This window comes from Procambarus clarkii, chromosome 58, assembly GCF_040958095.1.
Source record: "Procambarus clarkii isolate CNS0578487 chromosome 58, FALCON_Pclarkii_2.0, whole genome shotgun sequence".
Taxonomy (NCBI): Eukaryota; Metazoa; Arthropoda; class Malacostraca; order Decapoda; family Cambaridae; genus Procambarus; species Procambarus clarkii.
The window spans coordinates 24,142,674-24,160,746 of NC_091207.1; the positions used below are offsets into that span (position 1 = coordinate 24,142,674).

The following is an 18,073-nucleotide window of genomic DNA, read 5'->3' on the forward strand; positions in this document are numbered from 1 at the left end:
AATTTCATACACAAGATCCATCATCTTCTTAAATTATTTAAACATTTATCTTAACTACCAGGTAAACTTTATTTGATTACGGCTTGGATATGTATGTTATATGTTAGGTAAATGAAGATTTTAAAAGATAATTATACGATTTCATTGTTTTAAATTCCTCGTTGGTTAGGTAATGATATTGGTATAATATTATTGGATTGGCGTTGGAATTAAGATCTATCAATCTCTAGATGGTTATTAAGGCCGCAACATTAGCTTCAGATCAACCAATAATTTTGGTGTTGGTCTTAAGGCCTATCAACCTCTAATTGGTTAATAAGGCACCATATTAGCATGCAGATCAATCAATAAATTTGGTGTTGGTCTTAAGGCCTATCAACCTCTAATTGGTTAATAAGGCACCATATTAGCATGCAGATCAATCAATAAATTTGGTGTTGGACTTAAGGCCTATCAACCTCTGGAGGGTTATTAAGGCCACCACAATAGCTTGCTGACCAACCAGCAAGTTTGTGTTGGACTGAAGGCCTATCAACCTCTGGAAGGTTATTAACCCACACACACTATCCTCCTAACAAAAAAGTATACTTTAGTCCTGAATATAACCTAAGAATTAAGTATACTCTCAATGTAAACACACGGAGAAGCAGTTTACTTTACCTAGTGTTTACCTTGGTTTTCCATGGGAGAATCAATGTTCTCACGGCCCGGTTTCTAACCAGACCTACTGTATGGTGGTCTGACCAACCAGCCAGATTCAACCAACCAGCCAAGAGTCAACCAGCCAGATTCAACCAACCAGCCAACCTTCGTATGCCCGAAGCCAAACATATGAGTCACAGCCCGGATGATCAGGAATCCTTTGGAGAAGTTTATCAAGTTCTCTGTTGAAGACTGTGAAAAGGCCGGCTAGTTATTCCATTATGTTTACAGGGAGAGTGTTTGAAAAGTATTGAGCCCTTGATGTTGTTAGAAAATATATTATTAATTATCGGGTCCTAAATTCGTGTGAGAGGTAATTGGCAGCATGTTGTATATCATATTTTAAATATATTTATATTATATATACACTGGCCCACGATACTCTATACGTAATGTAATAAAGGATCTCCCTTTCTCTCTCTCTCTCTCTCTCTCTCTCTCTCTCTCTCTCTTTCTCTCTCTCTCTCTCTCTCTTCTACAATGCGTCGTTTGCTTCATCTGACAACATGTCACAAAGTTTCTTCATCGTCTCCCAGCTGATCTCTTCATTTACCAAGTTGCTCCACTCTTTTGACAACTTGACTCTCTTCATTATTCTCTTGACTCTCTTCATTATTCTCTTGACTCTTTTCATTATTCTCTTGACTCTCTTCATTATTCACTAGACTCTTTTCATTATTCTCTTGACTCTTTTCATTATTCTCTTGACTCTTTTCATTATTCTCTTGACTCTTTTCATTATTCTCTTGACTCTCTTCATTATTCTCTTGACTCTTTTCATTATTCTCTTGACTCTTTTCATTATTCTCTTGACTCTCTTCATTATTCTCTTGACTCTTTTCATTATTCTCTTGACTCTTTTCATTATTCTCTTGACTCTCTTCATTATTCTCTTGACTCTTTTCATTATTCTCTTGACTCTTTTCATTATTCTCTTGACTCTTTTCATTATTCACTAGACTCTTTTCATTATTCTCTTGACTCTTTTCATTATTCTCTTGACTCTTTTCATTATTCTCTTGACTCTTTTCATTATTCTCTTGACTCTTTTCATTATTCTCTTGACTCTTTTCATTATTCTCTTGACTCTTTTCATTATTCTCTTGACTCTTTTCATTATTCTCTTGACTCTTTTCATTATTCTCTTGACTCTCTTCATTATTCTCTTGACTCTTTTCATTATTCTCTTGACTCTTTTCATTATTCTCTTGACTCTCTTCATTATTCTCTTGACTCTTTTCATTATTCTCTTGACTCTTTTCATTATTCTCTTGACTCTCTTCATTATTCTCTTGACTCTTTTCATTATTCTCTTGACTCTTTTCATTATTCTCTTGACTCTTTTCATTATTCTCTTGACTCTTTTCATTATTCTCTTGACTCTCTTCATTATTCTCTTGACTCTTTTCATTATTCTCTTGACTCTTTTCATTATTCTCTTGACTCTCTTTATTATTCTCTTGACTCTTTTCATTATTCTCTTGACTCTTTTCATTATTCTCTTGACTCTCTTCATTATTCTCTTGACTCTTTTCATTATTCTCTTGACTCTTTTCGTTATTCTCTTGACTCTTTTCATTATTCTCTTGACTCTTTTCATTATTCTCTTGACTCTTTTCATTATTCTCTTGACTCTTTTCATTATTCTCTTGACTCTTTTCATTATTCTCTTGACTCTTTTCATTATTCTCTTGACTCTTTTCATTATTCTCTTGACTCTTTTCATTATTCTCTTGACTCTCTTCATTATTCTCTTGACTCTCTTCATTATTCGCTGTTCTCTTTATTATTCACTCGACCTTAACAATTAGCAATGGATTGAATTTTACTGCAAAATAGCAAAGTTTAACTCTCCTACATTTCCAAACTTTGATTATTGTATTTATTGTATTGTATTCCAGTTTCACTCCACCGTGCCCGTCAATATTTACTCATTGAGTATTGTATTCTTTCTTGTCCTGAGTGTTGACATATTTACTAAGAAGCATTGATGGTTTCCACTTTTCTTACGATATCGTGAAATCAAATTTATTGATTCACACTTTTTGCATTGATTGATTTGATGTATTACTATTTTCCCGTTGTCGGGGACATGTAGCCTGAGTGTATATATTCTTTAGACTTGTATTGAGGGTACCCTTTAAGTCCCCCCCCCCCCCCTTCAGTGGTCCAGCTCATTCGGTCCTGTCCGGGGATCGAACTCAGATGCAGTGATTATCAAGTCGCTTCTCCCCGCCGCCTTACCCTTGTGGGCAAGACCTCCCCTCACAAAGTTTTCTTATCACATCTCATCATAAATTTTCCGCAACACCGAGAGGCCGCGACGTTGCGTCAGCGATCTAAAGTTGGCAAGAGACTTTTCCCCAGCTTGAGATGTTTCCAGCTTGGAATTTTCCCATGCTAAGAATTTTCACAGCTTGTAGTTTTCCCCAGCTAGGGATTTTCCACCCGCACACAGGTGGAAATGTGGAGAAAGATAGGGATAGGGAGATGGGGGTAAAGGGGAGAGATGGGTGGAAGAGGAGGAGGAGAAATGGGAAAGATGGGAGGGAAGAGGGGTGAGGACCGGAAAAAAAGGGGAAGAGAGGGAGGGGGCGAAGGATGATGGGGGGAAAGAGAGAGGGATGAAAAATGAACACGTGATGGGACAGTGTCAGACCTCGAAGGAAGGGCTAAGACAGGAATTTCCTTAAGTACTTTCGTATTTAATAATCCATCTTCAGAGGGATGGATTTGCACTTCAGTGGTGTGGACATATAGGCAGGAATTGTGATGAGATGAGAAACAACGTCTTTGTTTCAGACATTGCCCCATCCTTCTGAAGATGTATTAATATACGAAAGTACTTAAGGAAATTCCTGTTTCAATTTTCCTCCGTGGTCTGACACTGTCACATTTTTAATCACGTGTTTATTTTTCGTGATTTACACATACACACACACACACACATATATATATATATATATATATATATATATATATATATATATATATATATATATATATATATATATATATATATATATATATGTTTCATTGAATATGGCTGCATTTTCTGTATTGATTTTTTATATAGAGCTTTTATCGCTCTAACAAGTGCTATTGTATCTCAGTTCAATTGGAAGAGGATTTATCCAAACATCATTTTTTCAATATTGACGAAAAGAACAGAAATCAACTGTATAATATATTACAAATATATTATGCTTATTATAATTTACACAACGTTTCGAACCTACAAAATTCTTTCTCAAGTGAAGAATGAGAAGAGATGTCATTCTCATGTAATAATATTTCAGGTGTCCCGAAAAATATCGTCATTATAAGTTACATATATACATCAAAATACATTTTTTATGTATTTATAAAATACATATATTTTCCGCGTATCTAAAGACTTCGAATTCTGACTCTTTCAGATACTCAGGAAAACGACGCTCAAGTGAGGAAATCTATGAAAGAAAAAGATAATAGATTTTAAGTAATGACTAAGTTGTATATTTATCAGTTTAATACCATAATGCCGTTCCAATATGTAAGATGCGTTGCTAAATGTTACGTTCAACAGGTGGTTTGGTAATGGGCTGGCTTAAAGTCTATCAACCTCTGGAGGGTGATTAAGCCCGCTACAACAGCTTATTAGGGCTGAAGACCTAACAACCTCTGGAGGGTGATTAAGCCCGCTACAACAGCTTATTAGGGCTGAAGACCTAACAACCTCTGGAGGGTGATTAAGCCCGCTACAACAGCTTATTAGGGCTGAAGACCTAACAACCTCTAAAGGGTGATTAAGCCCGCTACAACAGCTTATTAGGGCTGAAGACCTAACAACCTCTAAAGGGTGATTAAGCCCGCTACAACAGCTTATTAGGGCTGAAGACCTAACAACCTCTGGAGGGTGATTAAGCCCGCTACAACAGCTTATTAGGGCTGAAGACCTAACAACCTCTAAAGGGTGATTAAGCCCGCTGCAACAGCTTATTAGGGCTGAAGACCTAACAACCTCTGGAGGGTTATTAAGGCTTAGCTTCCACACCAACAAGCAAATATATTCGTCAGCCCTCAATATACGAGATATGTTGCAGCTGGTGTTTATAATTCAGTTCCTCGGAATAAATAGTTCAAAGTAGCACGGGCTATGGCGAGCCCGTAGTGGACTTGATGTATATATATATATATATATATATATATATATATATATATATATATATATATATATATATATATATATATATATATATATATATATATATATTGGGGGGATAATATAATGACTTATTTTCTAATATGGAAATAAGATAAATATTTGAATATCTAGAGTGACTATGTAACATTTCGGTCATTAGTCAAAAAAATTGTTTGCATGTCAATTCTTCAATTCGAAAAAGTTTGGGGAGCCGGTTGGCCGAGCGGACAGCACGCTGGACTTGTGATCCTGTGGTCCTGGGTTCGATCCCAGGCGCCGGCGAGAAACAATGGGCAGAGTTTCTTTCACCCTATGCCCCTGTTACCTAGCAGTAAAATAGGTACCTGGGTGTTAGTCAGCTGTCACGGGCTGCTTCCTGGGGGTGGAGGCCTGGTCGAGGACCGGGCCGCGGGGACACTAAAGCCCCGAAATCATCTCAAGATATTCACAGCCAATTATTCTGCAATTTGTTTATAGTTCAATTAATACATCAAGATGAATGAGAAATACTAGATAACAGACGATTGTACTCACCACTGTTGCTCACTGCATCGTGAACATAGATCACAACAGGCAGATAGATCACTATTCTCCAGTTAAGCGCTTCCATTATTTTTAGATTTCTAATGGTTTTATTTTCTCCAATATATAAATATACAAATTATCTATACAGATCTATTATCACTATCTTGTATGTTATCAAATATGATTGTATTCAAGAACGATCACTAATTATTGTTTTCAAAACTATATATTTACACCAAATAAGGAATCCATAATTAAAGCAGAACAGAACCTATACATAGGCAGATCAGAGTTTGTGAACCACTTAGAGATAAGGAGTTAAGAGTTTGGAGACCAATCAGAGGTGAAGAGAGAGGAGCTTGGAGACCAATCAGAGGTGAAGAGAGAGGAGCTTGGAGACCAATCAGAGGTGAAGAGAGAGGAGCTTGGAGACCAATCAGAGGTGAAGAGAGAGGAGCTTGGAGACCAATCAGAGGTGAAGAAAGAGGATCTTGGAGACCAATCAGAGGAAAAGAGATAAGAGCTTGGAAACCAATCAGATAAATGCAGATAATTATTAAGAGCCAGGAGACCAATCAGAGATATGTTGTTAAGAGCCAGGAGACCAATCAGAGATATGTAGTTAAGAGCCAGGAGACCAAGCAGAGATAACCAGCTCAGCTCTGGGAGACCACTTAGATATAACCAGACAAGGGCTTGGGGGACCACTCAGAGACAAGCAAGTTAGAGCAGGGAGACCGAGCGACGACCACCGTCCCTGGTAACTGCCAGTGGCACACTGAAGCAACAGGCTGCATCTCAAGGGACGTTCAGCCGAGGAGCCGCGCATGCGCACCAGCCGCAACGTTTTCTGTGTCAAGAGAAGAAAGAAACCAAAGGATGAAGGAGGAAAAAAGTCTAACGCTTGGGGGGGGGGGGTAGCTATTGCCTGCTAGGTAAACAGAGGCATGAGGTGAAAGAGAATGTGCCGAACCGTCGTCTCTGTCGCTCCCGGGGATTGATCTTGGGATGTGAGCCCAGGACGTAGACGTATATATGTGTGTGTGCGTGTGTGTGTGTGTGTGTGCGTGTGTGTGTGTGTGTGTGTGTGTGCGTGTGTGTGTGTGTGTGTGTGTGTGTGTGCGTGCGTGTGTGTGTGTGTGTGTGTGTGTGTGTGTGCGTGTGTGTGTGTGTGTGTGTGTGTGTGTGTGTGTGTGTGTGTGTGTGTGTGTGAGAGAAAGCTGTAGGAATACGCGAGAAATAGATCACTAAGATCTGACCCGGCCGATAGACGATCATTGGTGCGGTGGTGGTCGTCCAGGCGTTATCTTTCAGGTATCTCCAGGAATCTCCTGGAGATACCTGGAGAGGGTTCTGGGAGTTCTCCTACTCCCCAAGCCCGGCCTGAGGCCAGGCTCGAATTAAGATAAACAAAATCCTCTTATCAAAAGTAGCCCAAAAGTATAATATACATGCGTCCAATAACTATAAACTGAAATCCTTGGGCTCATAACACAAATTACTTCAAATACACTAAAACTTATCAATGTTATCTACCACAACTATCGGGACAAAATAATTGGAACAAATATTGCCAGATGTCCTATAATTATATTGACCAGACCACACACTAGAAAGTGAAGGAACGACGACGTTTCGGTCCGTCCTGGACCATTCACAAGTCGATTGTCCTATAATTACAATAATTGGTCCCTTACAACCAGTAATACAAGCTCCACACCCCATAACATACACACAAAGGTAACAGCAACTATTCAATTGGAATTGAAAGACGTGGGAAGACCAGACTGGCAAATGGCAATCCTGACCGAACACCCGAAAAGGCAATCCTGACCGAACACCCAAAAAGGCAATCCTGACCGAACGCCCAAAAAGGCAATCCGGACCGAACACCCAAAAAGGCAATCCTGACCGAACGCCCAAAAAGGCAATCCTGACCGAACGCCCAAAAAGGCAATCCTGACCGAACGCCCAAAAAGGCAATCCGGACCGAACACCCAAAAAGGCAATCCTGACCGAACACCCAAAAAGGCAATCCTGACCGAACGCCCAAAAAGGCAATCCTGACCGAACACCCAAATGGCGTTTTGTTTACGATTAGTACAGTAATGGAAGTGTTCAGGTCTTCAGGTCATTTACTCACGCCTCTCACAGGCTAATCTTATAAATATACCGACTTTCGATATAGAAGCCTCAGACGGCACACATGTTTACTACTGTTGCTCACTGCATCGTGAACATAGATCACAACAGGCAGACAGATCACTATTCTCCAGTTAAGCGCTTCCATTATTTTAGGTTTCTAATGGTTTTATTTTCTCCAATATATAAATATATAAATTATCTATATCTATTATCACTATCTTGTATGTTATCATATATGATTGTATAACCCCCCTCGATAACCCATTGCTACCCCCTCCCACCTCCCATGTCATCATGCCCACAATTCATCATTCTTCCATATTGTTGAACGATACATTGGGAAAATCTATAACCAACTTCAAAATCAAATATTAATCAAATGCATAATAAATAAGAGCATGACAGATTTTAGACAACTAAACTAGTCTTAAAATATTAGACAAAGGAACAGCCTGGTGGACCAAACTCTCACAAGTCAAGTCTGGCCTCGGGCCGGGCTTAGGGAGTAGAAGAACTCCCAGAACCCCATCAACCAGGTATCAACCAGGTATCAACCAGGTATCAACCAGGTATCAACCAGGTATCAACCAGGTATCAACCAGGTATCAACCAGGTATCAACCAGGTATCAACCTTTTCACTACACACCTAGAAAAAGGAGGCAGCAAGATATAAAAGCAAATGGATTGATATTTTAATTCTAAGAGTCAAGACATTAACTTTAAAAGTTGATTTTTTTTCCCCTGTGGCCAGTTTTTGAGACTACTATTCAACCTGCCTGGTACGAGACCACGTTTTGAAAGATTAAAATATCCTCATGACAGCCGCATTCTCAAAGAATTGTGCATCTTATGGCGATTAAATGAGTCTCTCAGACGGACCTGTCTGACAGCTGGGGGAAGGTTGTAGGTTTACCAAGTGCTAGAGAAGTCCAACCCCCAGATATCAAGATATCTGAGGGGGGCAGGGGTAATCTTAAGATATCTTCCCTCTGCTCTGGCGACCTACTAGATATTGCCCCTCTGTTGTGTTGACCTACCAAAATTAAGACCCACTTCTCGTATGCTCACCTATTGTGACCTATTGGATGTCCTCCCATCGCCTATGTTGACCTATTGGATGTCTTCCCTTGCCTATGTTGACCTATTGGATGTCTTCCCTTGCCTATGTTGACCTATTGGATGTCTTCCCTTGCCTATGTTGACCTATTGAATGTCTTCCCTTGCCTATGTTGACCTATTGGATGTCTTCCCTTGCCTATGTTGACCTATTGGATGTCTTCCCTTGCCTATGTTGACCTATTGGATGTCCCTCCCATCGCCTATGTTGACCTATTGGATGTCCCCCCCATTGCCTATGTTGACCTATTGGATGTCCCCCCCATTGCCTATGTTGACCTATTGGATGTCCCTCCCATCGCCTATGTTGACCTATTGGATGTCCCCCCATCGCCTATGTTGACCTATTGGATGTCCCCCCATTGCCTATGTTGACCTATTGGATGTCCTCCCATCGCCTATGTTGACCTACTGGATGTCTTCCCTTGCCTATGTTGACCTATTGGATGTCTTCCCTTGCCTATGTTGACCTATTGGATGTCTTCCCTTGCCTATGTTGACCTATTGGATGTCTTCCCTTGCCTATGTTGACCTATTGGATGTCCCTCCCATTGCCTATGTTGACCTATTGGATGTCTTCCCTTGCCTATGTTGACCTATTGGATGTCCTCCCATCGTCTATGTTGACCTATTGGATGTCTTCCCTTGCCTATGTTGACCAATTGGATGTCTTCCCTTGCCTATGTTGACCTATTGGATGTCCCTCCCATTGCCTATGTTGACCTATTGGATGTCCCTCCCATTGCCTATGTTGACCTATTGGATGTCCCTCCCATTGCCTATGTTGACCTATTGGATGTCTTCCCTTGCCTATGTTGACCTATTAGATGTGCCCCCCCATCGCCTATGTTGACCTATTAGATGTGCCCCCCATCGTCTATGTTGACCTATTGGATGTCCTCCCATCGTCTATGTTGACCTATTGGATGTCCCTCCCATTGCCTATGTTGACCTATTGGATGTCTTCCCTTGCCTATGTTGACCTATTAGATGTGCCCCCCATCGCCTATGTTGACCTATTAGATGTGCCCCCCTCGTCTGTGTTGACCAATGTTGATCTACCAAACATCTTCCCTCTGTTGTGTTGACCTTAGCTTGCTCTCCCTCGCTCGTGTTGATTCAGTTAACATGTTTTTGGCAACTGTCTGTGCATAAAGCTTTGTCTCCCTCTGACTGTCATTCCGGCAGCGTCTTCTCTTCATTCCTTGCTTTACCCTCTTCATTCTCTGTGTTTCTATAACTATCTACGGGCTCACCATAGCCTGTGCTACTTGGAATTTTTTGTTCCAGGTAGCGAATCTTAAACAACAACAACTCTGTGTTTTCTCTTCTTTGTCTTTCCTCTTCTTTCATTGTCTTTCGACTTCTTTCATTGTCTTTCCTCTTCTTTCTCTGTTTTTTTCCCAGCGTTCAATGGGTCTTTCGAGTCTATCGAATGCTCCACGAATCTATCCAACACGCCACAAGTCCTATCCAACGTTCTATGAATCTATTCAGAGCTTTATGAATCTATGTGACGCTCTATGAGTCTATCCAGCGCTCTATGAACCTATCGCTCCGGGTGTCTATCGAAGCAGCGAAACAATAAACCTAATCAACAATGATTCACTTTATCAATTAAAACCGGTATTAAGTTATTTCTTGTATTAAGTCAAGATAGTGGCGACCCTGAACTCTCAGCCATCTTTCAGGGCCTCAGCCATCTCTCAGGGCCTCAGCCATCTTTCAGGGCCTCAGCCATCTCTCAGGGCCTCAGCCATCTCTCAGGGCCTCAGCCATCTCTCAGGGCCTCAGCCATCTCTCAGGGCCTCAGCCATCTCTCAGGGCCTCAGCCATCTCTCAAGGCCTCAGCCATCTCTCAGAGCCTCAGCCATCTCTCAGGGCCACAGCCATCTCTAAGGGCCTAAACCATCTCTCAGAGCCTCAGCCATCTCTCAGGGCCACAGCCATCTCTAAGGGCCTAAGCCATCTCTCAGGGCCTCAGCCACCTCTCAGACCCTCAACCATCATCCAGGGCCTCAGCCATCTCTAAGGGCCTAAGCCATCTCTCAGGGCCTCAGCCACCTCTCAGACCCTCAGCCACCATCCAGGGCCTCAGCCATCTCTCAGGGCCTCAGCCACCTCTCAGACCCTCAGCCATCATCCAGGGCCTCAGCCATCTCTAAGGCCCTCAGGCATCTCTCCATAACTAAGCTACCATGGGAGGCGTAACTAAACTACCTTTTCTCTGACCGTTTTGTTCAGTTCCGCATCAGACTTCAGCTCTGGGGACACCGTATCTCTCTTCCTGAGTCAGCCCTTATGACAGACTAAGTTGTTGTTGTTTTAGATTTAGCTACTCAGAACGAAGCGTCCATGTAGCACCGGCTATGGTGAGCCCGTAAGAGGAACGAATATGTTGAGCTTGCAATATATATACACGATCAACAGGCTCTGCAGTAGCACTCCCTTCCCACTTCACTCAATTCCCTTTTACTTGCCTTCCCTTCCACTTCCCTCTCCTCCTTTCCCACGTCGTTGCCAGACGGCCGGCTCCCCCCCCCCCCCTGGCCCTTCCTGGCGAGCGCCCGGGGGGCCTGATGGCATCTAGGTGCCATCTGGTGCCACCTGGTGCCACAATGCCACAATGCCACCTTCCCCCTCTCTCCTTGTTCTCCTGTTATACCCAGGACAGCCGCCGTCCAGAGCTAGAGGGGCTGGCTCTGTCCCTACATGTATGTCCTGGGGAAAAAGTAATTAGCTCCCGACTTCTTATAAAAGGGCATGGGTACTTGGGTCAAGGGGCATGGGTACTTGGGTCAAGGGGCATGGGTACTTGGGTCAAGGGGCATGGGTACTTGGGTCAAGGGGTATGAGTACTTGGGTCAAGGGGCATGGGTACTTGGGTCAAGGGGTATGAGTACTTGGGTCAAGGGGCATGGGTACTTGGGTCAAGGGGTATGAGTACTTGGGTCAAGGGGCATGGGTACTTGGGTCAAGGGGTATGAGTACTTGGGTCAAGGGGCATGGGTACTTGGGTCAAGGGCATGGATACTTGGGTCAAAGTCACAGAAACGTGGAATGACATGAATAGACGCGAGGAAGGCGTGGCTAGACTCGTGAAAGACCTGGATAGACGCACAGAAAGCCTGAATAGACACATGGAAGACTTGAATAGACACAAATAGACGCTAGAATGGTGTGTGTGGACAATGGCAACTTTCCGCAGGAGTTGATGCAACTCTCGACTCCATTCCAAGAAGGAAAATCTTAAAGCAGATCCCGCCATGTATTTCCTTGTCAAGCACCACAGGAGCATCAACAGAAGGACTTAACTGAAGCAACAGCTTGATGTCCTCCTCCAACAGACCCACACAAAAGCAGGAGAGTAAATGCTGCCGTCTTACACTAGGGAAGAAGAGGGTAGGGCTTCAGGAAGGAAGGGGTCAGGATAAGGATTTGGGATGGGACGGGGTTGGGAAAGGAATGGTGCCCAACCACTTGTGGACGGTCGGGGGATTGAACGCCGACCTGCATGAAGCGAGACCGTCGCTCTACCGTCCAGCAAAAGTGATTGGGCGTACAAAGGAAGTAGAGAGAAACCGGCTTTTCGTCTGAAACACGCCGGTGATGTGGGTTGAACACGGCTCTGTTCTCCACAGTGCTGAGTGCTGAACAGTACCTCTTGATGAACAGTGTATTTTTTTGGTTGAACAACGCTCTTTGATGAATAGTGCCGTGGGTTGAATGATTCTCTTCAATGAATAATGTTGACTGCTCAACAGTTTTCTCTGTAGAAACTCAAATTAAACAAAATGATATGAAACATAATGAAATAGATAGCTGTATCATTTCATAAGAAAAAAAAATAGAAAAATATAGTTTTGCTGAACAATGCTCTTTCATGAACGATGCTAAGTGCCGGTAAATGCTCTTTGATGAACAGTGCTGTATACTGAACAATGAACAGGGGGGAGGGGGGGATTACTTGGTAGATAATATGCCCATTTCTCAATCAATTAGGTTAAGCACCCTTGCGTCAGACCATAGAAGCTGGATTGGTGGCCGCGCGAACAGCCACCTCTGTGGCTGTTAAGAGCTGCCTCGTATGGGCCAACAGGAGCTGCCTCGTATGAACCAATAAGAGCTGCCTCGTATGGGCCAACAGGAGCTGCCTCGTATGAACCAATAAGAGCTGCCTCGTATGGGCCAACAGGAGCTGCCTGTTGGCAGCTCGAGGGAGGAAGCCTCGCTGCGTCTAAGAGTCTCGGACTAAGAGGCTTCGTCTCCTCTATCTCACAACCAGAATAATCCTCTACGGATTCCTTACTACAGTTCAGTTTTGAACTGGCCACGATGGTGAGGATCTGTGTTGAACACGTGAACAGTTGGTGATGTTATTGTCTGAGAGTTGTTGTTGTTGTTAAAGATTCGCTACCTGGAATAAAAAGTTCCAAGTAGCACGGGCTATGTTGAGCCCGTAGATATGTCTGAGAGTGGAGCGGTCACCCTCTTATAGTAGTGGTGGTGGTGGTGGTGATAGTGGTGGATGAGGTGATGATAGTGAGGATAATAGTGTTGGCGGTAGGGGTGATAGTGTTGAATATGTTGTTAACAATGGGAAGGGGTATGGTGATAACAGCAATGATGGTGATAGTGACTGTGGTGGTGGAAATGAGTGAGGGTAAGGGGGTAAGCCATCATCCCCGAAGCCTCCTGGGAGCGGGAGGGTAAGCCATTAGCAAGCCAGTGGACCAAGAGAAGGTAAGCCCTCACCATAAGTGCTCGGGAAGGGCTATAAGCCATCCCCCAAAAGTGCTCGAGAGAGGGAGGGGGAGGGGTAAAAGCCATCGCCAAGCCTGCCGGAAAAAGGGCTTTTCCCTTGAACCCCAAGCGTCAAGCCGCGACGCCCCCATGGGAATGACGGGCGGTCTGACGCTGGAGAAGAATGGAGGCTGTCAGATGCTGCTGGGGGCCATGGCTGCTCCTGACGCCGGGGTATTGTCTGCTGGGGCCTCATCTCAGTAAAACACAGCAGTAATGCCCTACCTGCGAGCTACACTGCTCGCCCGGCCATTGTGTGGCCACTCCGACACCAGACGGCCCGGTCTTTGGTGCCTTGTACGACCAAAACTTTATGCTCCTCGCGCTCAGGAGGCGACTCTAGCTATCTGTTGTTATGCTGCCGACCGCCACAGCGACTCCCCCGCACCCTTCACCGCACCCTTCACCGCACCGCGGGCTACACTCACCTTCATAACTCTGCCCAGGGACCACAGAAGATTACGGGCTCACCATAGCCCGTGCTACATGGACATTTCGTTCTGAGTGGCTAAATCCACTACACTATAGTCTAACATATCTCTAACCTTGTTTCAGGCAGGACTGAACGCAACATATTATATATATATATATATATATATATATATATATATATATATATATATATATATATATATATATATATATATATATATATATATATATATGAGCGCGTTCTAGCACTGTGGGTGAAACATATGTCTCAGAAGCTCAACAAGAATATTGAGAGAACGCCTGAGATTTGTACCTTACCTAACTACACCTATGATTAGACCCAAAGCGAACATGTTCACGACGTACAAGATACTGAGATATTGATACTGTGGACAGGGATAGGTTATGATAGAGTGGACAAAGGCAGCCTGTGGCAGAGTAGATATCTTGGTGCAAGGAAGCAGATAACTCACCACAACCATATATCACAAAATAAATAAATATGAATTCATTTCAAGGAAGGTTTTCTCTATACTCTTCCTGCAATTAGTTTAATAATGAATAAATAATAAGAATAAATAATAATAATACACAGAGAGTAATCACACTAACGTGACTACATCAATGAGAAAATCCGTAGGGGCACTGATGAGGGTTCGAATCTACGCGGTGGTGGGTGTTCCCCACGCACACGCTACTAGCGACTAGACCTCGACATGGTATAAGGATTACAACCTGAAGTTTTACTGAACCCACCAGGGTTTCTTGAGGCTTCTACTTGCAACCCTTATACCATACCATGCAACCCTTATACCATTAGGTTACAGGTTTCCTACTCTGGGCCCTCATTCTTATGAGGTCCGTCAAGCACATTTGGGATCAAATCCTCGTGTGGACTCAGCAGAAGCCAGCCATGAGAAGCCCCAGGCCGGGATTCATCAAGTATTTCTAAAGGGAAACCACTTGCGAAACCTGTACATCTTTCCGCCAATCCTGGAAGGCTTAGTTTGTATGTGTTAAACAGTTGTTGATGCGATCCGGAACTCTGCCCAGGTTGTTAGCCCATAACATTAATTGCCTCGTTTTCGAGGACGACCTCATATTGTTACTGATTTTTCTCCTCGAGAGAGAGAGAGAGAGAGAGAGAGAGAGAGAGAGAGAGGGGGGGGGGGGGGGTTGAGAGAGAGACTTCAGCCAATGGGGTGCCAGGAACACGCAACCTGGACCTGACAGTAGGAAAGGTCTAGCTTCCTCATTGAACCAAACCTGCGGTTGAGAACGGCTCCCTAAATTTCGTATTGAGCTCTCTCTCTCTCTCTCTCTCTCTCTCTCTCTCTCTCTCTCTCTCTCTCTCTCTCTCTCTCTCTCTCCCCTCCTCCACGTCGCCCACTTGTCTTAACATACTCTGAATTATCACTTGTTGCTTGTCAGAGAACATATGATATTAAAATATTAGGATATTAAATCCATAGGAGCGATAAGCGGGAGTAATGTTGGTAATATTGAAATTGTTTATTTGTTTATTCTCTAAGGATATATTTCCAGCTTTAATATTTCATTTTTACAAGGAGGAAATTCGTGCGGAAATTCCCTTGTTCATTTCCTATAGTCAACAAGCTTGTATATTTGTTCAACACCCAGCTAATTCCTGAGCCTACTGGGCTCTATCATATCTACACTTGAAACTGTGTATGGAGTCAGCCTCCACCACATCACTTCCTAATGCATTCCATTTACTAACTACTCTGACACTGAAAAAGTTCTTTCTAATGTCTCTGTGGCTCATTTGGGTACTCAGCTTCCACCTGTGTCCCCTTGTTCGTGTAACACCCGTGTTAAATAATCCATCCTTGTCCACCCTGTCAATTCCCCTGAGAATTTTGTATGTGGTGATCATGTCTCCCATAGCTCTTCTGTCTTCCAGCGACGTGAGGTGCAGTTCATGTAGTCTCTCCTCATAACTCATGCCTCTTAGCTCTGGAACTAGCCTAGAGGCATACCTTGTGCTTGACTAGATACGGGCTCCATGCTGGGGCTGCATACTCCAGGATTGGCCTTACTTATGTGGTATTCAAGGTTCTGAAGGATTTCTTGCACAGGTTTCTGAAAGCAGTTCTGATGTTAGTCAGCCTCGCATAGGCCGCTGATGTTATTCTTTTGATGTGGGCTTCAGGAGACAGGTTTGGCCTGATATCAACTCCTAGATCTTTCTCTCTCTGTCCGTTTCGTGAATTACTTCGTCTCCCATTCGGTATCTAGTGACTGGTCTCCTAGTCCCTCCTCCTAGTTTCATTACTTAACATTTACTTGGGTTGAACTTTAGTAGCCATTTGTCGGACCATTTCTTCAGTTTGTCTAGGTCATCTTGTAGCCTCATACTATCCTCCTCTGTCTTGATCCTCATAATTTTTGCATCATCAGCAAACATCGAGAGGAACGAGTCAATTCCTTCTGGGAGATCATTTACGTATATCAGAAACAGTATAGGTCCAAGGACTGATCCCTGTGGGACTCCACTGGTGACTCCTCGCAACTCAGAGACCTCACCCCTCACAGTAACTCACTGTGTCCTGCTGCTTAGGTACTCTCTTATTCAGAGGAGTACCTTCCCTTTTACTCCTGCCTGCATCTCCAGTTTGTGCACTAGCCTCTTATGCGGTACTGTGTCAAAAGCTTTCTGTCAGTCCAGAAAGTATGCAGTCTGCCCAGCCCCTACTCTCTTGCCTGATTTTTGTTGCCTGGTCATAGAACTCAATTAAACCTGTTAGACATGATTTACCATCTCTGAACCCATGCTGAGGTTGTGTTACAAAATTCTTCCGCTCCAGATGTTCCACTAGCTTTTATCGTACAATCTTCTCCATCATCTTGCATGGCATGCAAGTTAGGGACACTGGCCTGTAGATCAGTGCCTCCTGCCTATCACCCTTCTTGTATAGTGACCGTTGGTCATGGTTGGTCGAGTGGTTAAGGTATCATATATGTCTTAAGGTGGTTAAGGCATATATGCAACTGAAAACTTCTGGTCTTCGAGTCATTCAGGTAACTATAGAGTTACCTGAATGACTGGAATGAGGGAGAAAATGACCCTAAATTATACGGAATATAATGATCAGAGGACGAGATTGTCACTATTACGCAAAGCGTAATAGTGGCTTTATAGATTGTGCAGGTTCTGTCCCTACTATCGTGCATTACTCTTATGTGCTTTGTACACACATTCTTTTGAAATAAACTTTGAATTAAATTGATTATAGAGGTTGGGCCTAGATTCGCAAAGAACGTTTTCTCTGGCAAAGATACATAGAAAATGAATAATGTTTTATGATAAACTAAAGCCAGAATCTCATTGCTCTCTCCCAAGATAACCTGGTTATAACCTGGATAACCTGGTTATCTCAAGATAACCTCCCCCCTCCTCCGTGTTTGTTTCAGAACAAGTCCCATCTAATCAGTCCATAACTGACTTATATTCCAACAATGAGAGTTTCAGGGACGTGCTCAGCAGTCACACAAAAAGATAGCTAGGCTACAACGGGGCACTAAAATAATAATTATCCTACACAAATCTTATAAACTTGACTAGGTTGTTTCAGGCAGCAGAACAAAAAAAGAGCCAAATTCAGCAGCATTAATTATCAAAAGAAGGCGCCAAGCTAGGAGGCTATCATGAGGTTATCTTGAGATGATTTCGGGGCTTTTAGTGTCCCCGCGGCCCGGTCCTCGACCAGGCCTCCACCCCCAGGAAGCAGCCCGTGACAGCTGACTAACTCCCAGGTACCTATTTACTGCTAGGTAACAGGGGCATTCAGGGTGAAAGAAACTTTGCCCATTTGTTTCTGCCTCGTGCGGGAATCGAACCCGCGCCACAGAATTACGAGTCCTGCGCGCTATCCACCAGGCTACGAGGCCCTAAAGCTCATGTACAGCTTTCCTCTGTGATCTTGCATGTTGTTGTGTGCTGCGGCTGGATCCATATACATACAAACGCCTGTAGTTCCAGGGCGAAAAAAAATGGTTCTCCTAATATCAAACATTATGTTGCTTTATTTAAACGTCTTGATAAAGAAAAACGCTAGTTTAATTCCAATCAGTAAATTATAAACCTAATAGGCTGTAATTGTAGCTATTTACATCTGGGAAATATGTGGAAAAACTGGGAA

General features: G+C 43.3%; 1 protein-coding gene across 1 annotated transcript in view; it reads right to left on the minus strand.

The window, feature by feature from the left end:
• LOC138353593 (myb-like protein X) overlaps nt 1–10,028 on the minus strand; it is a 29,190-nt gene extending 19,162 nt beyond the window's left edge. The window contains exons 1-3 of the mRNA XM_069306787.1: nt 9,890–10,028; nt 1,256–2,476; nt 800–894 (exon numbers count right to left, since the gene is read on the minus strand). Of these exons, the coding sequence (XP_069162888.1) occupies nt 800–894; nt 1,256–2,476; nt 9,890–10,028 (1,455 nt within the window). The remainder of the gene's footprint in view (nt 1–799; nt 895–1,255; nt 2,477–9,889) is intronic.
• Between the last annotated feature and the right edge of the window lie 8,045 nt (nt 10,029–18,073).